We start from the raw sequence: 24,751 nt of genomic DNA on the forward strand, positions 1-24,751 counted from the left end.
TATTTATTTAATATATTTGCTACTGGTATTTAATTAATTCTTTTTAATTTTGCACTGGTACTTATTTGATTCAGTTTAAAAATGGACTCAAGTTGTCAAGTCATCCTTCAGGACAACAGGACAGCATAAATGTGGCCTGAAGAACCTATATCCAGCTTCTGGGGGAACTGGCCAGTTGTTATTATTTAATTAATTGATTTGCTGCCTGTATGTAATGAATTTATGTTCTCAACTTTGCCTCATTCTCCTAGCTATGTAATAGAATTTGGCTTCTCAGCCCTCTTTGGGCCCTTTTCTCTCCCGGTCCCTCTCCCGACTGTGCTGGCTTTTCAGCCTGCTTTGGGTCATTTTTCTTGCACCCTCCTTCCCAATCATGCTAGGACTTCAGCCTTCTTCAGGCCTTTTTCTCTCCCAATTCCGCACCCAACCATGTTGGGATTTCAACTCCCTTCTAAATCTGCTTCTGTGAATCCACCTGAAATCTTTATAGTTCAGTGGGCATTTCAACACCACCCTAAAAATCACTCTTTCTGTCAACTATTCCCTTTTCTACTATCCTCCAAGTCACATCTCAAAACTTCTGACACCTTCTGCTCCAATATATTCCAACTCTCCTATTACTTTCCTGTGCCCTGCTATGTCCCAGCAGTATCTTGAGTGGGTGTTAGGGGCCATTTATGGGCTACCCTGAGAATTCCACCCAGCTCACCCCAGTTATTACAATGCCTGCTGAGAACAGATATGGGATCTTTTGTGAGCCTCATGAAGGCCCCAAAGATGTTGATGCTAAAAGTAATCAATCCCAGTGGGAAGAATGAATCTTAAAATAGTCTTTGTTTGTACATATCAACGAGAAGTCGCATCCATTTTCAAAAACAGATGTTTGCTGTTGATTAACTGTGAGCATAGCAAAAACTCAAGCTGGTGGCTGTTTACAGTGTGAATCACAACTTCTGATTTGCATCTACAAACTGAACAGATGTCAAATTGCAGATTTGTTCCCTGACAAGACCCAACAGTAATGTTGATCAAGCACAGCCACTTTTGCAAAATGCTGGTCTGCAGAGTTCTCAGTTAGTTAATGTTATGGTTTGAGCTTTTTGAACACCATTTCTCTTCTAACAGTTGTACCAAGCGACTGTGGAATTGGCTACACCCCGCTTAATCAGGTATCAGATGTCATTTGTTTTATAGCCCAGGGCTAGCAATTATCCTATTTAGCAGTAACATTGCACACTGGTATTTGCTTAGTATTCTCACTACATCTCCCATCAAACTGGATAAAATACTACGCACACTTCATACAGAGTAAAACTAATAATTGGATTTAACACACTTACAGAAGTAACGATATTGGGGAAATACTATACAGTGCAATAACTGTATAAAATGAGCTAAAAACAGTCCACATATAGTGAATTTATTCTTTTCAAGCTTCAGACTTTCTCCAGATAAAAAATAAAGATTCCTACAAAATTTCTTGCAGCTTTTTTATTGATTTTTGGGAATGGAACTGTTTCATTCGACGAGCCTTCTCCTATCACTCGCTAAACAACAACAATAACTTGCATGTAAAGCTTTTGAAACATCACAAGCTGCTTCACAGAAGCATAATCAGACAAAATGGAAGCTGAGCCCAAGAAGAAAATATTAGGAGGGGTGACAAAAAGCTTACATAGAATTACATAAAATGTACAGTTCAGAAATAGGCCATTCCACACATGGTGCTCCACACATTCCTCCTTCCACCCCTCTTCATCTAACTGAATCAGCATAACCTTCTATTCCTTTCTCCCTCATGTATTTAACTATCTTCCCCTTAATCAAAGAGGTAGGTTTTAAGGAGGGTATTAAAGGTGGAGAGGGAGGTGGACAGGCAAAAAGGTTTAGGAAGGGAATTAGAGCACAGAGCCTGAATGGCTAAGGCACGCTGCTAATAGTGGGGCGAAGGTGGGGGGGTGTGTCATAAGAAGCCAGAGTTGGAGGAATGCAAAGTTCTGAAAGCGGGGGGCGGGGTGGTGGTTTGTAGGATTGGAGAAGTTACAGAGATAGGGAGGGACAAGGCCATGAACAAATTTAAACATAAGGATGAGAATTTTATACATGAGGTGCTAGGGGACTGGAGCCAATTTACATCGAATTTTACAGCACAAAAATAGGCCATTTGGCCCAACAGGTCTATGGCAGTGTTTATGCACCACATGAGCCTCCTCCCACCTTACTTCATCACACCATATCAACATATCCTTCTATTCCTTTCTCCATCATGTATTTATCTAGCTTCTCTTTAAATGCATCTATGCCAATTGCCTCAACGATTCCACGTGGTAGTGAGTTCCACATTCTAACCACTCTCTGAATAAAGAATTTAGGTCAGCGGGGACACGGGTGATGGCTGAGTGGGACTTGGTGGGGATAGGAAATGGGCAGCAGAGTTTTGGAATGCAATCAGACTGCAATCTCAAAGTAGATGCTTCAGGTAAAGGTGTAAAACATAGAGAGCCTGAAATTCACAGGGCTTTGTAAGAAGGTGCAAGTATGGCAGTTTAGGATTTCTGCCTGCCACTTTGCAGACCCACTGACCTCATCCCAAATCCTAGGGGATCATTTTTAGGGTGGGAAATCCACACCTTCTGAGGCACAACAGCGGTGCCTGCCCTGAGGTGGCAGCACAAAATCAGAATGAAACCCTGCCCCTCAAAGGGGGGAGCCTGAGGCCCTTATTGAGCCAAATATTTAAACTATAAAAAAATCTTCACTGTTTTGGCCCAATTTCTTCATAAAATTAGATATTTCCGCTCCCCCCATTGTACCTTTTTTATTTTTTAAAAATTTAATTGATCTGGCTACAGCTTTTACCCTGATCATAAATCATAAATCCGTCCCACAGGGTGAATTGTGAAAGATGGGCACTGCAATAGTGTGAATATAGTTTTATCTAATTGTGCATTACATGTATAAAGTGTAAACCAGCTGTCTCAGTTTTCCTGTGTAAAATCCTAACCAGCTCCAGCTATCTGTGCATTGGGGTATGTTCAGCCTTTTGTCTTACTTTCTTGCGGCCACCCTCGGGTCTCCTCAGCTCTGCTAACCGGTGCTGATTTTCTGACAACCGCCAACTCTTTGGAAAACATTCCTGCCCTCTGACTCACCAGAGATAAAATCACAAACCCTGAGCAGCTGAAGCTAAAACTCTCCTGGTCCACAAAAGACTTGTAGCAACTTGGAGCTTACAGGAGTTTTGAAATTTCCATCCTCAGAGCGAAGTAAGTCTTTGTCTTTCTGATAGTTATTCCAAGTATTTTATGCTATTTTCAGTGTTCATGTTATAGATCCAAAATCTCAGTCTCGCAATGTTGACCTGCTGGGATGATTTCTTTTTCATTTTATGTTTATTAACAGAAATTCCGAAATGCAGCGTGTCTACCTTTCTGTGTGTTCCCTGCTCGTGTGCATCTTGTTGTTGAGCTGCTGCCGCTTGGTAAGTGAGTTCAATGCGATGGAAAGCGGAGCCGGGCTTTTGCTATCCCCCCCTCTCATCTTCAATGAGGAGACCTCAAACTCAAAAGCTGCAGCCTGAAAGCAAAAGACACGGCTAAAAATTTTATACAATGTTTGTTCAGACCGTCCCCAATACTTAAATAAGGTGACGGTGGAATAACCCTTTCGTAAAAGACAGAGTGGATGTGGATTGAAAGCTGTGCTGTGCCAGATGTTTTCTATTGTGGAGCTGAGACCGAGCACAGACATTCCACTTACAAACCGCGTTGACCTCGGCTCTGCCTCTCCCCCCACCTCCTCACAGTCGCTGCCAGTCGGAACCACCACTTCTATCTGAACCTTGCACTTCTTGTAAACACTGATCGAGCTGCAGGGAACGATTCACTCCGTTTGGACGCTGCCTTTGAGCAGCTACACTGGCAAGAGAGCAACATCCCTACCAAGGAATTGTCAGTACTTTGGGGAAATGGAATTACCCTGTGACATTTTTGTCGTAATGACGAGCAGGTCACAGAAGGTTTTTAACAAAAAAAGGCCCAATTTGTTGTAGTTCATGTCACCATGTTGCGGTCTGTTGTTGTTTGATTCGGACTGCTATGAATAGAAAATGCTCCACTTATGCAGTCAGACATATCTTGAACATCAGTTAGATGGAACTTTTAGCTTGGTACAATGGTCCTGGCAGTGTTTCTGAATTTTAAAAGTTTGTTTTTCTCCATAACAACAGGAAACTAATTATTAGTGACTTTGATTTCTCTTTTGCTGTTATAATGGGAGCTCCTACAATTACCGAGATGTAACTTTGTAAAAGTTGATGTTAGGTTTACAGCTGTGTAACATTAATTTTAAAAATAGGGTTAAAAACAAATTCAAGAAATATCAAATGCAGCAAGACAGAGATTAGAGTCTTGATAATTTCCTAGGGCTATTTGAGCACAGGAATATATTCCTGTTTGTCAGGAAAGTAAGAGTTCTGAATGACTGTCTTGTTTGATTCTGTAGGCACCAGCTGACTGTCAGCAGGAGCAAGAAAGACTTAGGGCTCAGGTGAAAGCTCTGGAACTTCGGATCAAACAGCAGCAACTGCAGATTGAGCGCATCTTAAGTGAAAGGGAAAATGTGCATGGCATCGGTGCTTCAGAAGTCGATGAAACTACAAAAAATCTTGGAGGAAGAAAGCTCTTTGCAGGTCACACATATTTTAGTTTAGTTTTAACCCTAAAATATCTACAGGCATAAAACTATGTTGATAGACACTGAGATTAAAAAACACAAATGCTGAAAATAAACAAACAGAAAATACTGGACTTGCACAAATCACACAGCATATGAAAGAAAAGAACAGGATGTTTCAGTTTGAACCCTTCATCAGTTCAGTAACATCCAAACACAGAATTAGCAACCTGGTTAAAACCTGGTTGAAGGAAGTTCCATGTAATAATCATGTATTAATATTGATGAATGGGTCCTAACACTCCTTTTCAAATTGCATTGAATCTCCTATGTCAGGCAAAATACATTTTCCGAGTGTCAGCATTTACCGATTGTACCTGTTACATGTGGAGTTGGTGCTCCAATAACTGATTTAAATGTTAACCTGCCACATAATGTTAGTTGAAAGAACAAATAGTTCCTACTGTACAGTCTTGATGCAAATAAGCGTATAGCTTCCCACCATGCTAAGCCACCATCTTCCCAGCAACGTATTCTTCTGAAGCCACAATAAGAGACATAGGGCCAGATTTAAAGCCCTTTTCACAGTTATAAGAATTCAATGGAGGTATAAGATTAAATACCAATTATACAGAAAGATTAAGCAACCAGCTATATAAGATGCCTTAGCTTTCTACAATGAGGAGAGATTTGGCCGACTCGGCCTCTATTCACTCAAGTTTAGAAGAATGAGAGGGGAATCTCATTGAAACATATAAAATTCTGACAGGGCTAGACAGACTGGATGCAGGGAGGATAGTTCCCCTGGTGGGGGAGGGGGGGTCCAGAACGAGGGGTCACAGTCTCAGGATACGGGATAAGACATTTAGGACTGAGATGAGGAGAAATTTCTTCACTCAGAGGGTGGTGAACCTGTGGAATTCTCTACCACAGAAGGCTGTGGAGGCCAAGTCACTGAATATATTTAAGAGGGAGCTCGATAGATTTCTAGACACAAAAGGCATCAAGGGGCATGGGGAGAGAGCGGAATACGGAATTGAGAAAGAGGATCAGCCATGATCATATTGAATGGCGGAGCAGGCTCGAAGGGCCGAATAGCCTACTCCTGCTCCTATTTTCTATGTTTCTGTGTTTCAAGAGCCATCCCCTATCATTGTTGTCTGTTCGTGGCCCTAAGTACCTAATCCTTCTGGAGGCATGCTTAATGGAGTGGTGTGGCTCAAGCCTTGGTGCTCCCAGCCGTGTTGGAAGTCTGATGTACGAGGTCATCGTGACAGCAGTGGCACCCCACAGTTCACGATGTGCTCCCACCACCCTTTCCAGTCGGCCCCTGAATGTTCTCCATTGTAAACCAGTTTTATTCATTAGTTCTGTATGAATTTAAAATGAAACACAGCCACCTTTGAGTGTGGCCTGACCCACAGCACTGCACTGTCTGCCTGTAATCCCATTCTCTGTCAATAGATTATCATTCACCCCCCGCGCCCAGAAGCTTTGAACCCGTGATATCCCTTTTGCTCAGCCCGCATATCACATCCCTCCTCCAGCTGAGACAGTTATGAGACCAGGCAGTTTTGATGTCCCGATTCAGCTCCATTGCCCCCTGGTAGCAGCAGTTCCCCAATGTGTAACCCCACCCCGGTGAGATATCTGCAATCCATTCCCCAGCTCAATTTCTTTTGTGCCCACCCTGCCACTGAGGGAGTTGTTGCCCGCCCCAGTGAAATGAATCCCTTCCCTTCCTCCCACTGAGAGAAATTCCCTGTCCTTGCATCCCTTCACCATTTCCTCCTCCTCATCCTCCCCCGTCCCCTCCTCTTCCCCTGTTGCCTCACTCCCTCTCCCTTCCCCAACCCTGTCCTCCTCTCTATTTCCTGTCCTTCACCCCATTACCCCACACTCATTCCCCCATCCGTCATCCTTCTACCTCCTCCTCCCCTCATAAATAATACTGACTACTTTTGGGATTTTATTTTTCATGAAGATTGTGCAGAGACCTACAACAGTGGAAATAGGCGGAGTGGATTTTACAGAATTCAGCCTCTGGCATCTCCCACAAGCTTCCTCGTGTACTGTGACATGACAGAAGGTGGTGGCTGGACTGTCATCCAGAGACGGACTGATGGCAGTGAAAACTTTGACAGGTTCGGGACTGTTTTCAAACAAATAACATTAGATAACACATCCTGAGTGCTTTTGCAGAAATGAATGTCAGACCAAAAAAAAAGATTTAAAACAAAATGAAGAAGAATAATAAACAAACAAAAAAAATCACAATGTATCTGATGGACATGGGGATGATGTGTTTATTGTACTGCTGAGGTTACCCTGTAAAACTCACTCAAATATTACTAATCCTTCTGTCTTATGGTTGAAGCTTATAACCTTCCTTCCCAAATGATGTATGTCAAATTTTCTATCAAAATTTGCTTAAACCTGAAGTTGCTGTTATCAGAAATTAACCTTTGCACCTGTTATTAATTGAGCTGGAGCTTTCATGTTTTATGGGAGTAAAATGTTTCTTATGTTGTGTTGCTTTGATAGGGTAACCTCTAAAACAAATCACAATTGTTTTTACAAAAACAATGTAAGCATTTGAAATTTGCTGTAAAAATATGATGTATGTTAAAGTTTAATCAGTTATTTTAGGTACTCTGAACATAGAGGAGTAACTTATTCATTTGTACAAAATCAGTTTTCATTGAAGTGGTAATTATAAAATAAATGCAACTTCTACAAAGGTGTAACTTACATGGATTTTACAACAGGTATCTCAATGGGAAAATCCTTTGCCTGACAATCAGAGCTTTTAAAAGTAAATAACACTTCAGTTTATTATATTTCACTAACACACTATCAACACAATATGAGATTTGTGCTTTGTGACCAAAGGTCACCAATAAATGAAGAACATTTCACTTCCTCAGGAAACAAAAGTTGCTTTTGTCTGATTTGCTTTTAAAGAATCTCACCCATCCAAATTCTTATCACTTTAGTAGCAAGCAGTTAAAATGTATTATACTTAATCAAGATTATCATTTGATTTTAAAAAATTGTTTAAAATTGGGTTTGATGGCAGCATTGTGGAACTGGTTTGGAGGAATTTTTGATGCCCTATTATTAGAAGTAAACAGTAGTCAAATTTCCCATAACAATCCTAACTGGTTATTTCCAAATGCTGTAAAGTTCTGCCAATGTAACTTGGCAGGATGTGAGAGATAAATTGTTGTAGAGAAGGTTGGAAACAGTGGGAATATGAGTAGCTGTTTTTGAATACGTGCCTCTGGAGCTGACAATGTCACTTATACCTCATTTATATGGAATAGGAGCATAGGAATGTGCAGACCATTGTGATCTATCAATTCAGTCCCAGCAAAAATATATTTTTTGATTTATGTAATATATGGGGATTTTATTGTCATTTAGTCTGTCCTGTTTACACCAAAGGCCAAATTCAGCAAAAACAGATGACTATGCTTGTGTGATCTCTTAGCCTACCTGAGGATCTGAGTTTGGCACTGCCAGTGTCCACTGTTTACATTTGCCACTGTCAGAACCAAGCAAAATCTTCTTTTACTGGGAGTCTTGATGTTTCGAAAGGCACTGGCACCACTTTGTTTACTTTACAGAGCCAATTTAAGCCTCAGCATAAATAATGTAAGACAACCTGCTTTAATGATCGTACCTATTGATTTGAATTCAGCTCACTCACTCTGGTGGCTCCTTCAAATACTTCCAGATAGTTCCGCCAATTAAGCCTTCACTCATTGTTTGCAAAAATTGAAGAAATCAACAAAAATGGACAGGGACGGTTAATTATATTTCTAAATTATTAATTTTTACTGAAGGCTGCAGTCCCCTTTTAAGCCAAATAGTCAATGTTAACTCCTGAAATTAAAATTTTTATGTTTTGCTCCTTTATTTTCTCCTGAAATAATTGTTAATTGCCATCTGCTGAAGTGGCTTTCAAGACACCATTGCAAGCTTGGAAATAGCTAACCCCCGACCAGAATTTAAAGGGGTGCTGTAAACAGGCCAGAATTCTGGCAGAACCGTATTCTTCTCTAAATTCCTGCCCCCTGACAGAAATCTTAGTTATCTTCCCAAATCCAGGAATTTTGGGGCCAATATCTTTGTTTTATACAGGGTTACTATTTAAATACAATTAATGCAGTTGATGTGGTGTTTTCTTATCTAATTAATTATGGATATTCAGGCATAATTAATAATGGATACGGGTGTATAATTAATAATGGATGCACATATATATAATTAATAATACATGTGCACTTTTGTCAAGCTTGAAGACAGATAAGACTACCACATGCAGTTCATATGACATCATCCCATTATAACATCCTGAGCTTATCAGCAGTTGAGTACTCAATCTTGCCTTGCACTAAGTCATTTTTCGGAATTCAGGTAAGGTTTGGTTTACCGTCCACAACATACAGATTTTCTATAAGGCATTAAATCCTGCTTTGAAATAACCCTAGCAGAGCAATATATCTAAGCTTCCATTACTAGTTAGTCCTTTCTGATGCACACTGTAGTATGGTAGCCTGTTTTACTTCTAATAAACAATGAAATATAATACATTGCTCATTTTTAATCTAGAGTCTGGTCTGATTACAAGCAAGGTTTTGGAAACTTCCAATCTGTCAATGGAGAATATTGGATTGGAAATGATAACCTGAATTATCTTACATCCCAGGGTGAGTATTCCAATATCTTTTTATACAATGAGCTGTAACATTTTGTAAGTGAAATATAAATTGATGTTTCGGGTTACAATAGCTGCTTTGATCTCCTAGCAGATTTCTCATGACAAAAAAAGCAAATCTACTACCTTCAGGGTTTAAAACAAAGTGAACACTGCACAAAAGGCATGCCCGTGTGACCCTGGCACCCAGCATAACTAAGGGCTTCAGAGGGGGATTTAAGAGTTAAAAGGCTAATTTCCTTACTGCAGTTGATCAGGCATTTTTTTTATTTTTAAAATTGATTGTGCAGCACAGCTGGACCCACTAATGCTGCAGTAGGGTGCACAGTGAGTTTCCATCCCTACTCCTGAGGCGGGCACCCCAGTTGTGCCATGAATGGCATGGTCACCTGTCCAAAATATGTAAATGTCTCATCCCTGGAAAGTGGGCTGGGGCCAGAAAAGTGTCCATGGGGCAGGCAGAAGTTCTTTCCCACCCTAGAACTGCCTCCAAAAGCCCTCCAGCGAAATGTCTGACCTGCCATATAATAAAAATATCATCAAAGAAATTAATGTTCTGGCTTTTCCCCCTCAGTGGTACAAAAGAGTCTCCTACTATAATTTATTGGTTTTCAGCATTTCAAAACTATAGGAATCTTTATCATCCCCTGAACTTCCTTCTTTTGACGATCTTAAGGATATTAAAACTCAAGCTTGGCATCACCATATCACAACTTTCTAATATACATTACCTTCCCTTTTACTCTTCTCAATCTTGGTCGTTGTGACAAAAATAGAATTTTTGTCCATTTTTTAAAAAGTTATTTTTGTGATGTGGGTGTCACTGGCAAAGCCGATATTTTTTGCCCATCTCTAGTTGCCTTAAGAAGGTGATGGCGGGCCTTCTTCCTGAACCAATGCAGTCCATTGGTTTGATACAACTGAGTGGCTTGCTTGACTACTTCAGAGGGCAGTTAAGAGTCATCCATGTCGGTGTGGGACTGGAGTCACATATAGGCTACATTGGGTAACAACAACAGCTTTCCTTCCCTGAAGGACATTGGTAAACCAGTTGGATTTTATGACAACCCAACAGCTTCACAGCTACGTTTACTGATACCAGCTTTTTTTATTTCCAGATTTTATTTTAAACTGAATTCAATTCTCAAATTGCCATGGTGGGATTTGAATCCTGATTCGCTGGATTATTAGTGTAGTAACGTAGCCACTACACTACCCATCCCCTGCAGTCCATAGCAACGCTGGACACCAGGGTGCAAGGGCATCTCTTATATGCAACATTGCTGGGACACAAATGACAGAAAATATGTTGTATGATCTAATCCCACCTTTTGCCTTCCATTATAATACACCCACCCATATCTGGGTAAACATATAAGAGGCAATTTCAACTCCTCGAGCAGGAAGCCAGTGATATGCCCACCCAGGAGTCTCTGTGGGAGGCCTGGTTGATATTAACTGCTGGGCCTCATTTACATCGCACTGGCCAACTGCCTGCCTGAAACAGCATAAAGAGGCAGCTGGCTGTTTGCCAGCAGGCGAAGATTGTGCAGCCCAGAGGCTAGCCGCCAGCACTCAGGTAAGTTGTCGGGCAGTTTGGCAGGGTTTTGCAGTTTGGAAGGGAGAGGGGAACACAAGGCGACAGATGCCCAGACTTACCGTGTGGGGCCCGGAGAAGCACTTCTGCTCCTCCTGGCCGCATAAAGAAAAGTTTAAAACTTACTTTCTTTCCAGATAGGTTTTATTGGGTGCCCTGCTCAGTACGCCACAAAAATGCCATCGTGCTCCTATGTACATCATAGGACTCTGCTTTGCACATACTACAATGTTGCCAAAAAGAGTAATAAGCCTGAGGATTGGGAGGGTTTTAGAAATTAGCAAAGGATGGCCAAGGAATTGATAAAGTGGGAGTAAATTGATTATGAGAGTAAACTAGCAAGAAGTATAAAAACAGATTGTAAGAGCTTCTACAAGGATATAAAGGAAGAGATTAGCAAAAGTAAATGTTTGCTAATAGAGGCAGAGACAGGAGAAATTATAATGGGGAATAAGGAAATGGCAGAGACGTTAAACAAATATTTTATATCTGACTTCACAGTAGAGGACACAAAAAATTCTGGAAATAGTGGGGAACCAAGGGTCTAATGAGAGGAAGGAACTTAAAGTAATTAAGATTAGTAAAGATAAAGTTTTAGAAAAATTAATGGGACTAAAAACCGACAAATCCCCCGGACCTGATGGCCTAAGTCCTAGGGTTTTAAAAGAGGTGGTGCAGAGATAGTGGATGCATTGGTTTTGATCTTCCAGAATTCCCTAGATTCTAGAATAGTCCCCGAAGATTGGAAGGTAGCAAATGTAACCCCTCTATTCAAGAAAGGAGGGAGAGAGAGAACAGGGAACTATAGGCCAATTAGCCTGACGTCAGTAGTAAGAAAAATGCTAGAATCTATTACTAAGGACATAGTAACAGGGCACTTAGAAAATCATAATATGATTAAGCACAGTCAACACAGTTTTATGAAGGGGAAATCGTGTTTGATAAATCTATTAGAGTTTTTTGAGGGTGTAACTAGCAGGGTCGATAAGGGGGAACCAGTGGATGTAGTATATTTGGATTTTCAAAAGGCATTCGATAAGGTGCCACATAAGAGGTCATTACACAAGATTAGGGATCATGGGATTGGGGGTAATATATTAGCATGGATTGAGGATTGGTTAACGGACAGAAAACAGAGTAGGAATAAAAGGGTCATTTTCGGGTTGGCAGGTTGTAACTAGTGGGGTGCTGCAGGGATCAGGGCCAGGGCCTCAGCTATTTACAATCTATATTAATGACTTAGATGAAGGGAGAGTGTAATGTATGCAAGTTGGCTGACAATACAAAGCTAGGTGCGAAAGTGAGCTGTGAGGAGGACGCAAAATGTCTGCAAAAGAAAACAACAGGTTAAGTGAGTGGGCAAGAAGTTGGCAGATGGGGTACAATGTGGGGAAATGTGAGGTTATTCACTTTGGTAGGAAAAATAGAAAAACAGAATATTTTTTAAATGGTGAGAAACTATTAAATGTTGGTGTTCAGAGGGATTTGGGTGTCCTTGTACATGAAACACAGAAAGTTATCATGCGGTACAGCAAGTAATTAGGAAGGCAAATGACATGTTGGCCTTTATTGCAAGGGGGTTGGAGTACAAGAGTGAGGAGGTCTTGCTGCAATTGTATAGGGCTTTGATGAGACACACTTGGAGTGCTGTGTGCAGTTTTGGTCTCCTTACCTAAGAAAGGATATACTTGCCTTAGAGGCAGTGCAACAAAGGTTCATTAGATTGATTCCTGGGATGAGTGCGTTGTCCTATGAGGAAAGATTGAGTAGAATGGCCCTATACTCTTTGGACTTTAGAAGAATGAGAGGTGATCCCATTGAAACATAAGATTCTAAGAGTGCTTGACAGGGTAGATGTTGAGAGGATGTTTCCCTGGCTGGAGAATCTAGAACTAGGGCACAGAGTCTCGGGATAAGGGGTCGGACATTTGGGTCAGAGATGAGGAGGAATTTCTTCACTCATAGGGTTGTGAATCTTTGGAATTCTCGACCCCAGATGGCTGTCGATGCTCAGTCATTGAGTATGTTCAAGACTGAGATCGATAGATTTTTGGACTCTAAGGGAATCAAGAGATATGGGGAACGGGCGGGAAAGTGGAGTTGAGGTCAAAGATCTTATTGAACGGCGGAGCAGGCTCGAGGTGCCGTATGGCCTACTCCTGCTTCTATTTCTTATGTCTTATGTCTTCTGTATTAATGAGGCTCCCACTTGAGTCAGATGGGCGACTTAGCCGCCGGCAAAAACAGTGGCGTTAATCCTGCTGCAGAGCGGGAATGGAACAGCAAATAGAGCCGCCTGATTTTATCTCCTATTCTGTCCGATTTCCGCCAGGCAGTTAAACTTCCCCCTATTATACGTCCATTGTCACTTTCGGTCTAAGGTGCATTAGATGGCGAGGAACTGTTGGGGTAGCTCCCTGCCTGCTCATGTTACACCGTAACTAAACAGGAAAATTGGTCCTCTACGGTCATCCTCAGGCCATTGTGTCTATAGGTAGTAGGTCTTGTTCAGCCTATCACCTTTATCTGCCAAAATGGCTTACATGATGGTTATCTGTTCTTCAAAGGAACTCTGGGATATATCTTGACTTTGAGCAGTGGTGCACCATGGGTGATAGCGAGTTTTACATCTCTTTTGATTTTTCTTTCCATTGAAGTCTTTCAATATTTTTAATATGGCAATTTCAACATAGTATTGGGAATGGGAAAAGATGATAAAAAAAAATCATTTGAATGCAGATAAAGTGAAATATACATCACTAATTCTGGGTCACCAGGATTACTCAAAATATTTTAGTTTTTTACTCATTTTGTTGAATGCATATTGTTTACAATGGGTTGGATTTTCCTCTGGGAACCCACGAATTTCTACCACCGAATCCCTACCCCAAAAGGTGCTTTGGAGATTTTCCTCTGCCGCCACTGAAGATGGACTTCTTTGGCAGCCACATCCTCACCCTGCTACATGCAAATGAAAGTGGGTGGTGGGGGAGGGGGACCGTGTCTTGTGATAGTAGGGGTGGGGCCTGGTTTGTTGCAGGGCCTCATTGCTCTCCCCTACCCCCATGGCTTACCTCATAAAAAGAGCCCCTCACAGGAATAGACACTGAGGCCTGGCCTGGCCAGACCTGAAGACCACAAAGAACCTAAAGCAAGCTGTAAGTAATTTTTTAAAAAGTATTTTTAAAGTATATATTTCAGATTCTTAAAAGTTTTTTTTAAATGTTTCTTTCAGTTTTTTTTAAAGCTTTTAAAGTATTTTTAATTATATTTAATAATTTGAAAATATACCCCATAGCGAGGGTATAGGATATGCCATGAAGATGCCAGGGATGCAAAACTATAATTATGAGATGAGACTGGAAATACTCAGACTATTTCTACTGGAGCAGATAAGGATATGAGATTTAATAGAGGTTTTTAAAATTATTAAGTCTTTTCATGAAGTGAATAGAGAAAAACTACTTCCTCTGGTTGGGGCAATCAGTGATGATAGATCATCAATTTACAGTTATCACTAGAAGAGAGGTTAGGAAAAATGTATTTGCGCAGTGCAGCAGGGAATGGTTGAGGCAGAGACATCTTTTAAGAGAAAATTGGATAAATATTTGAAGCAGGGGAAGGTAAAAGGCTGTGGTGAGAGTGGGACATTGGAAAAGAGCCACCCCAGACACAGTGAGCCCAGTGGCCCCTTTCTGTGCTGTAAACTTCTATGGTTTTATTCAATGAAGGTGCACTGAGGAAAATTGGGTTGATTCTCGGCAGAGTTATATTGATGAATGGAAGTTCAGTTTTGGTGCTATTTTGGCAGCAAAGTAATTACTGAGGAAAATATAGCCTACCAATGAGCAGAAAATTGGGTTTCAGCAAAGTGATGGAAGGTGTCGTCGACAGTGCTGTCAAGCAGCACTTACCAATAACCTGCTCACCGATGCTCAGTTTGGGTTCTGCCAGGACCACTCGGCTCCAGACCTCGTTACAGCCTTGGTCCAAACATGGATAAAAGAGCTGAATTCCAGAGGTGAGGTGAGAGTGACTGCCCTTGACATCAAGGCAGCATTTGACAGAGTGTGGCACCAAGGAGCCCGAGTAAAATTGAAGTCAATGGGAATCAGGGGGAAAACTCTCCAGTGGCTGGAGTCATACCTAGCACGAAGGAAGATGGTAGAAGTTGTTGGAGGCCAAACATCTCAGCCTCAGGACATTGCTGCAGGAGTTCCTCAGGGCAGTGTCCTAGACCCAACCATCTTCAGGTGCTTCATCAATGACCTACCCTCCATCATAAGGTCAGAAATAGGGATGTTCGCTGATGATTGTACAGTGTTCAGTTCCATTCGCAACCCCTCAAATAATGAAGCAGTCCGAGCCCGCATGCAGCAAGACCTGGACAACATCCAGGCTTGGGATTATAAGTGGCAAGTAACATTCACACCAGGCAAGTGCCAGGCAGTGACCATCTCCAACAAGAGAGAGTCTAACCACCTCCCCTTGACATTCAACGGCATTACCATCACCGAATCCCCAACCATCAACATCCTGAGAGTCACCATTGACGAGAAACTTAACTGGACCAGCCACATGAATACTATGGCTACAAGAGCAGGTCAGAGGCTGGGTATTCTGCGGCGAGTGACTCACCTCCTGACTCCCCAAAGCCTTTCCACCATCTCCAAGGTACAAGTCAGGAGTGTGATGGAATACTCTCCACTTCCCTGGATGAGTGCAGCTCCAACAACACTCAAGAAGCTTCGACACCATCCAGGGCAAACCAGCCCGCTTGATTGGCATCCCATCCACCACCCTCAACATTCACTTCCTTCACCGCCGCTGCACAGTGGCTGCAGTGTGTACCATCCACAGGATGCACTGCAGCAACTCTCCAAGGCTTCTTCGACAACACCTCCCAAACCCGCGACCTCTACCACCTAGAAGGACAAGAGCAGCAGGTACGTGGGAACAACACCACCTGCACGTTCCCCTCCAAGTCACACACCATCCCGACTTGGAAATATATCGCCGTTCCTTCATCGTCGCTGGGTCAAAATCCTGGAACTCCCTTCCTAACAGCACTGTGGGAGAACCTTCATCACACGGACTGCAGCGGTTCAAGAAGGCGGCTCACCACCACCTTCTCAAGGGCAATTAGGGATGGGCAATAAATGCTGGCCTCGCCAGCGACACCCACATCCCATGAATGAATAATAATTAAAAAAAAATAGGTTGTTCGTGTGAAAAAAATATAGGTGCAGACTTAATGGGGCAAATATTTCTGTGTTGTTATATTCTATGATTTTTTGAATGTCAAAGATTGGCAGTACAACCTGAGGACATAACCCAAATGCTGAAGCTCAGCAGTATAGCCATTCAACTGTTAAAAATAAAAAAAAGTTCCATATTTATTATTTGGAAAAGTAACATTTATTACTGACTGTAACAAAACCAAGAGTGCCAATGGCAGAGAAAAACAGAAAATGTTAGAAATGTGAAATAAAAACAGAAAATGCTGGAAATACATTTACAGCATTTTTTTATTCCAGGGCCTCATGACCTAATAAACTACTGAAGCTATTAGATTTACTGGTTTGTCCATGTTGACATTATGATTAGGCACCACAGAAATGATCAAAAATGTCTAAGATTGACAACCTATCAGTACAGTAATCATAAACACAATTCTAATGCTTTATCATTAGATGCAATAAGTAGCCTATTATAATTTGGGGGAGGTTTGGAGATTTTTTTTAAGCAGAGGATTTTTAGGACAGAATGTCTTACTGGAAACAGTGGTCAAAGCAGAATCCATTAATAGTTATTGAAAGGGAAATAGATAAATATTTGAAAAAGAAAAATGTTAAAGGGTGGGTATGGGGAAAGGGCAGGGGAATGGGATTAAGTGAATAGCCGTTTCAAAGAGCCACAACAGGCACAATTAGCCAAATGGCCACCTTCTGTGCTGCAAGAATTCAATGATTCCATAGTTACAAAGCAAGTTAAAGATATCTTGGACACAATACTACCCTTTATTTTTAATATTGTATAATTGACAAGCCAACTAAATTGATTACCTTTGATTCTTTCTGCAATTACATTCACTGGACATTTGGGGTGACATTTCTCTGTTGATTGATATTAACTTTTTTAATTAAAATTATCTACAGGAGGAATTTCACCCCTTGGACTTGTGGGGTGACCTAACACTGAACACACTGGTACCGAGCTGTGGTTTGAGGACAAACTAGGCTCACTTAAGTATTTTTTCTCCAAAGTTTTATTTTTAAACTTTGCGAGTTGGGGAAGGCTACTAGATTTTTGATTAGGAATTGCACCTGGAAAACCATGGCTCAAGAAATAATATAAACACTGTACTATTTTGAAGCTGAAGTAAATGCCAGACAAGTTAATCCGGCATTCTCATTTGACAGACTGCCTCTGCTAGGAAAATTAAACTTTTCACTTTTTTTTCCATCAGGAGACTACACTGTGAAATTTGATCTCATTGACTGGGATGGTGGAAAACGATACGCACAGTACAAAAGCTTCAAAGTTCAAAATGAACAGGTGAGGACTAGTAAGTGACTGGGATGTGCAAATTGACTGGTGTGTTTTTGCTCTTTTTTGGTTTTAATCTTTAATATTGTACCAGTTTACGTGGGCAAACTGGAAGCATGATTTTAGATTGGGACTTGTTTCCCTGACGATCTTTTTATGGGCATTGAGAAGGAGCGTGTGCTGTTAAGTGATCTAAACAGCAGCCTTATCAAAAATCTATACGCTGAACTTTTATAAAACACTGGTTGGGCCCCAGCTGGAGTATTGTGGTCAATTCTGGGCACCACACTTTAGGAAGTATGTCAAGGCCTTAGAGAGGGTGCAGAAGAGATTTACTAGAATGGTACCAGGGATGAAAGACTTCAGTTCCGTGGAGAGACTGGAGAAACTGAGGTTGTTCTCCTTAGAGTAAAGAAGGTTTAAGGGAGATTTGTTAGAGGTGTTCAAAATCATGAAGGATTTTGATGGAGTCAATGAGAAACCATTTCCAGTGGCAGAAGGGTCAGTAACCAGAGGACACAGATTTAAGGTAATTGGCAAAAGAACCAGAGGCAACATGAGGAAAAACATTTTTACGCAGCGAGTTGTTACGTTCTGGAATGCACTGCCTGAAAGGGTGGTGGAAGCAGATTCAACAATAACGTTCAAAATGGAATTAGATAAATACTTGAAGGGAAACATTTTTTTAGGGCTATGGGGCAAGCGCAGGGGAGTGGGACTAATTGGATAGCTCTTTCAAAGAGTCGGCACAGGCACGTTGGGCCGAATGGCCTCCTTCTGTGCTGTATCATTCTATAATTCTATCAATTTTGTGAATCCAAATGTATTGCCGGAGCTACTGGGTTATAGACAAAGTGACAAGAACAACTTGCATTTATGTAGTGCCTTTAATGTAGGAAACCTCGCTGCCAACTCAATTGCCCTACCTCCTGACAACCACTAACCTCCCTCCTGGCCTGATCGTACCCCTTCCTGATCCCCTTTAACCACTTGCCTGAGGAATGCAGTGACCCTATCTTTCATTCCCCTTCGTCGATGAGTTGCCTGGGGATGTCTACTCATTGTCCGCAATTCACTGGTGCAATTTAAATGAGGTCCAAAATCAGGTGAGCCTTGGGCCTACTCGTTCAGGTGCAGGGATTGATCTATGCACCCCGTTCGTGCCGGCCTGCAAACCCCATTCTTTCTTGGTCAGAAGATCAGGTTGAGAACCTGCAGCCAGACCTGTACCGATAGAACCCTATAACTTGATGCCACATGATGCATAAGAGCTGCCCTTCTTGACTCCCCTTTCGTCTGCTCACCCTTTAGTCCTTCGTTCTGAGAGCAGTATATCTGACAATCTAGGGCAGATCAAGAATTTGCCAACCACAGAATCCTGGGTCTGATACATAGTCCAACTGTCTGTGGCACTGCACATTGCAGTGTTTTCATATGGCAGTGGGTTGAGTTTGGGTTCGACTAGATTTGGTGCCATTCTTGCTCATGGAAATTGTTTTGGAGGAGCAGATTAATAAGAACAGACCAACCTCTGTTTCATTTGCTTCTTTTTCTTTCACAGAATTTATACCAGTTAAGCTTTGGTGCATATTCTGGAACTGCAGGAGACTCACTGAGTGGTACTTATCACCCAGAGGTTGCGTGGTGGGCCAATCACAATAGCATGAAGTTCAGCACAAAGGACAGGGACAATGATCGCTATGAGGGCAACTGCGCAAAAGAAGATAACGCTGGATGGTGGTTTAACAGGTTTCTGAAAAATTAATTCTTTTTCTTGCAAAAGGACAATGGCCTATAGTTTATATTTTATCGGTATTAGTGTTAGATTAGAATTTTCCAGGTTTTACAGCCGCTACTTTCTAAGAGGGTGATTTCCATCCATTACATCAGAGCACTCAACAATGTGCCACATTGAAAGTTAATTTTGCTATAGACAAATACTGGAGCCAACCTAACCCAGACTTTATGTTTGGAGATGGGAGTTGAAAGTATGACTGTAAGCTGAAGGATCATTCCTTCATTTTGCTCTCATGGCATAAACTGTGAAAAAGTAAATGTAATTATTCCCAGTGAATGATACTTGTGATATTCCACTGGGTGGTAGTGTCTGCAGTATTTAAGCCACTGGCAGAATTTAAGCTACTGCTTATTTTCCGGACTAACAACCCAGAGGTAATGGGGTAAAAATTCATCAGGGTCCGGTTTCGGGCCCAGAATCAGCTTTGCGCAGGCAACACGCACCCCAACCGAGAGATCTGATGTCAGCCCCAAATTGGGCCTCTGATCTCATTTCAATAATTTCGGTGAGCTGCTGGTACTCGTTGCGCCTCCTCCTCTAAGGAAGGATATACTTGCCTTAGAGGGGGTGCAACAAAGGTTCACTAGATTCATTTCTGGGATGAGAGGGTTGTCCTATGAGGAAAGGTTGAATCGAATGCGCCTATAATCTCTGGAGTTTAGAGGAACGAGGGGTGATCTCATTGAAACATATAAGGTTCTGAGGGGGCTTGACAGGATAGATGCTGAGAGGTTGTTTCCCCTGGCTGGAAAGTCGAGAACTACGGGGTATAGTCGCAGGATAAGGGGTCGGCCATTTAAGACTGAGATGAGGAGAAATTTCTTCACTCGGAGGGTTGTGAATCTTTGGAATTCTCTACCCCAGAGGTCTGTGGATGCTGAGTCGTTGAGTATATTCAAGGCTGAGATAGATAGACTTTTGGACTCTAAGGGAATCAAGGGATATGGGGATTGGGCAGGAAAGTGGAGTTGAGGTTGAGGATCAACCATGATCTGATTGAATGGCGGAGCAGGCTTAATGGGCCATATGGCCTACCCCTGCTCCTATTTCTTATGTCTTATGTCACAGGCAGCTCGCCCATCGGTGAAAACAAATTTTGGGCCGCTCGCTTCACTGGCAGCGACACTCGGGTAAGTGCCAAGAGGAGAAAAGGGGTAGGACAGCAGGAGCAGGGCCGATTGTGACTGGCACCAGCTGTCAGGAGCACTTTGGAGCTGGGAGGAGCTTCTGCTCCCACTAGCTCCACATGAATTAAAACATTTTTTAACTTACCAGCAGTTGGTAAGATACATCGGGTCCTAGGTCACAAATTTCCATTGGAATCTCTTTGGGGCAACCGCTTTGTCTGCCCTAAACATGGCCTATGGTTTTGGAGAGGTCAGGGATGCAGGGAAGGAAATTTCACACAAGAATTTCCTCAGCCCTGGTGTCTCTATTTCCGAGTACCCCGCATGCTGGGATAAACCCAGCATACAGACGTTCTCCCTGGTGAACATGGGGCCCAGCTGGAGGTCCTGGGATGGACAAAGTCATTTCTGGGCTATTCGTTTTTAAGGCTACACCAGAGATAGATTTCCCTACGTTACTCTGAAATACAAATTGTCTGCACTAACATTAGTCAGCAAAATAAAATCTGTTTGGTACAATCTTGCACTGTATTTACATATTCTTAATCTAAGTTGATTTTGTGAAATGGTCATTCATTATTTTTTAGTATTCCTGTTTCTTAAACAATTTGTATTTTTCTTTGATTTTTGTAGATGTCACTCTGCTAACTTGAATGGGCATTATTACAATAATGGACCTTTCACATCAAGGACAGATAATGGAATTGTTTGGTACACTTGGCATGGATGGTGGTATTCACTAAAATCCACAGTCATGAAGATCAGACCTTCTGAATTTGTACCAAGCACACAATGAGTGTTCTAATCCTTCATGAAATTTGCCTCAATTTTTATTATTGTATACTATGCTTCCACTATGCAATACCTATTGCAGTATGTCGCCATTGTATGGAATTCTATTCCCCTCACTTTACTGCACAATTGTACCTCTGTCATGTTTTGTGGCGTGAACATAATTGGTAACAAACAATGCAGTCCATTAGCTCTTCCTCATTAGCAGCTGTACATAATGTTTGAATTATATCACAAAGTGAAGGTGAGGGCACCTGACTCACTACCATGACTATTTGATTTGATTTTGAGGGCTGGCTAGTTTCAATGCCTAGATGCATGTTACATTACTCCGTAGCAGGATGCAAATGGTATATTGTCACAATTTATCTGATATATTTTTTCTCAAATGTATTTGCAAACAAAACAGTTTTGGTGCCATTTTGATATTTAAACCGGGGATGAATTTGTATTCAATACTTAGGTTGCTGTTATGCCATTATTGTACTGTGAAGATTGAGGAAATTCTAGCGTGTTACGCCGCTTATACACCGTTATTGCGCTAAACGCAAATTTCCTCAATCTTACATCCATCAAAGCCACTCAGGGCTCATTTGCATAATTGCTATGTTAAAGTACATGAAAGTTTCCTGCCTCTAACCGATCCCCCGAGCACTTCAGACAAGTGTAAGTGAGGCATTGGTCAGCTGATGAGGGCACCAACTTCACGTACATGATTACAGGCTTCCAAGTAAGTTTTTTTTAACCCCTTCCTTTACATTTTTAAATCACTGACTCCTGTACTTCATTTTACTGTAGTGCTTTCCTCTTCTCCCAGAAAAAGATTTTGAGACCCCCCCCGACTTCCACCACTCCCAAACATTCCTCATGGGCATACATAGAAATACATAGAATCAACAGCACAGAAACTGGCCATTTGGCCCAACTTGTCTATGGCGGTTTATGCTCCATACGAGCCTCCTCCCACTCTAATTACCTCTTCCCACTCTATGCCATCATAATGGAGGAGGAGTTGCAGCAGCAGCAGCATGTGGAAGCCAGGAGAATCAAGCAGCGTGGCTGAGGATATAAGCCCACTGAATATGACCCTCCCCAACATGTGTACAGGCCACACAGGTCATACGAGGACCACACCGAGGAACAGTGCATCCAACAGCAGTGCCTCTCCAAGGAAGCCATTGGGCATCTGTCAACTTCATCATGAAGATTTGCAGATTTGTTCCAGTGCAACAATTGCTTTGTCCATGGCAATCAAAGTGACAACAGCCCTTAATTTTTTGCCTCCAGATCCTTCCAAGCTGCCACAGGGGATCTGTGTAACATTAACCAAGAAGCTGTCAGGGCATGCATCTGGCAGGTGACAGACGGACCTCTTTTATAGAGCAGTCAAATTCATCCACTTTGGCATCACCCTCATGAAGCAGAAACTGGATAGCTGGATTTCCCAGGCTGCAGGGTACCATGATGGCACATATGTAGTACTGAAGACACCAACCGAGCAGCTGCTGATGTATGTGAATAGGAAAAGCGGTTCCATTCCCAGGATGTCAAGTTCATCAGTGATGAAAACCAAGCCGTGTCCTCACTCGCCACTGCAGGGGGCATTGGAGGGCATATTCTGAAGGACAGCTTCAATGACTGATCGACCACAGTGGCAGCACCTCAACCACACATTCTGCTATGTACCCTACCAGATGACACCAAAAAGATCTTTTTGGTCCAGAAGGACCTTGCCAGGAATCCTCACTTGCGTGAAGATGTCCAAACCAGCTGAATGGTTTATTTCCTGATTTATTATAATGTTCATAAATAACAAATCACGAGACAAGTGCCTCATGCATTTCAAAGCTCCATCTTCTTGCTACCTTCCCTTTCTCAAATCTTCCAGTCTGAGCAATGCTGGATGCAGGGCTAACGTATACTACTTCTGGGCATCGTTGACAGAGGAAAAAGAGTTGGCAGGCACCATTACATCGCTGCCATCTCATTTACGTGAGTCGAGAGTGCTTGCGCCTGCTCCATGCACAAGCACACTACACCCCCCACCCAACATAGGGGGAATCCCAGGGAAATGCAAAGAGGATGGAGACCTAACATCATGGGTCTCCATCCTATTTTCCACTGCTTTGCACCTGACAACAGCATTTCCCAGGTGTAAAGTGGAGAAAAATCAGCACCAAAAGTCTTTTGACCATGGCACATGAGAGTGTTGACAGAGATATGCTGAAAATAAGTGACAATTGTGTTCAATAATAACTATCTTTAAAAGAAAAATTCAGCTTAGATATAACTTTCCATGATCTCAGCAGCTCAGGAACAATGGTTTGATCATCTTTATCTAGATTTCTTCTTTTAACCTTCAATCCTTTACTAACCTACTGTTTAGCCAGTTGTGTTTTTAAAATATTAATCGATAGAGCATTACATAGATGCCTTTTGGACATGTTCAATATAATTGAGGAAATACACTGTATTTAAGGAGTTATTAATGGTACTTCAGTAGCACAAGGTGTAGTATGGATCACAAAAACTCTTGCATGCAGCTGTCACATTTTTCCTTTATAGGTTATCACAACAATGTCTGTGGTTTTAACATTTCATGCACACACAAGGAAATGGATATACAATAAAAAATAAAAATCAAAAAATAATTCTGAGTGTGAAGATGGTTTTTAAAGAAGAATGCAATAATTTGTCCTTGCTTACATTAGAAGGTTATGCTAAGGTTCAGATAAAAAAATATTTCAGGCAACAGCCAGGAAAATCCCAAATAAAGTTTTGGTCAAGTATTTTTTAAAAAAATCAGAGCAAACAAAAGAAACTTAAGGTGCTTCTTTGGATTGCATAGCACAGATATATATTGGATGCTTTGGAAGTCTGCAGAGTAATTGGAAGGAACAGGCTGCACAGATCCCTGAAGGTAACAGGACAGGTAGATGAGGTGGTTAAGAAGGCATATGGAATAGTTTCCTTTATTAGCCGAGGCACAGAATACAAGAGCAGGGAGGTTATGCTGGAACTGTATAAAACACTAGTTAGGCCACAGCTTGAGCACTGTGTACAGTTCTGGTCACCACATTACAGGAAGGATGTAATTGCACTAGAGAGGGTGCAGAGGAGATTTACGAGGATGTTGCCAGGACTGGAGAATTTTAGCTATGAGGTAAGATTGGATAGGCTGGGGTTGTTTTCTTTGGAACAGAGGAGGCTGAGGGGAGATTTAATTGAGGTGTACAAAATTATGAGGGGCCTAGATAGGGTGGATAGGAAGGACCTATTTCCCTTAGCAGAGAGGTCAATAACCAGGGGACATAGATTTAAAGTGATTGGTAGAAGGATTAGAGGGGAGCTGGGGAGAAATGTTTTCACCCAGAGGGGGTCTGGAACTCACTGCCTGAGAGAATGGTAGAGGGAGAAACCCTCAACTCATTTAAAAAATACCTGGATGTGCACCTGAAGTGCTGGGACCTATAGGGCTATGGACCAAGTGC

At 41.9% G+C, this 24,751-nt stretch overlaps 1 protein-coding gene across 1 annotated transcript; it reads left to right on the forward strand.

Moving 5' to 3' along the window:
• Positions 1–3,050: 3,050 nt before the first annotated feature.
• Positions 3,051–23,911, forward strand: fgl1 (fibrinogen-like 1). The gene is made up of 8 exons (XM_067986878.1): positions 3,051–3,266; positions 3,403–3,481; positions 4,504–4,690; positions 6,659–6,818; positions 9,292–9,389; positions 17,464–17,552; positions 19,105–19,292; positions 21,102–23,911. The coding sequence occupies exons 2-8, from the start codon at positions 3,413–3,415 to the stop codon at positions 21,262–21,264; spliced, it is 954 nt and encodes a 317-aa protein (XP_067842979.1). The 5' UTR covers positions 3,051–3,266; positions 3,403–3,412; the 3' UTR covers positions 21,265–23,911.
• Positions 23,912–24,751: the final 840 nt, after the last annotated feature.

The sequence above is a fragment of the Heptranchias perlo genome, chromosome 1, assembly GCF_035084215.1.
Source record: "Heptranchias perlo isolate sHepPer1 chromosome 1, sHepPer1.hap1, whole genome shotgun sequence".
In the NCBI taxonomy this organism is placed as follows: domain Eukaryota; kingdom Metazoa; phylum Chordata; class Chondrichthyes; order Hexanchiformes; family Hexanchidae; genus Heptranchias; species Heptranchias perlo.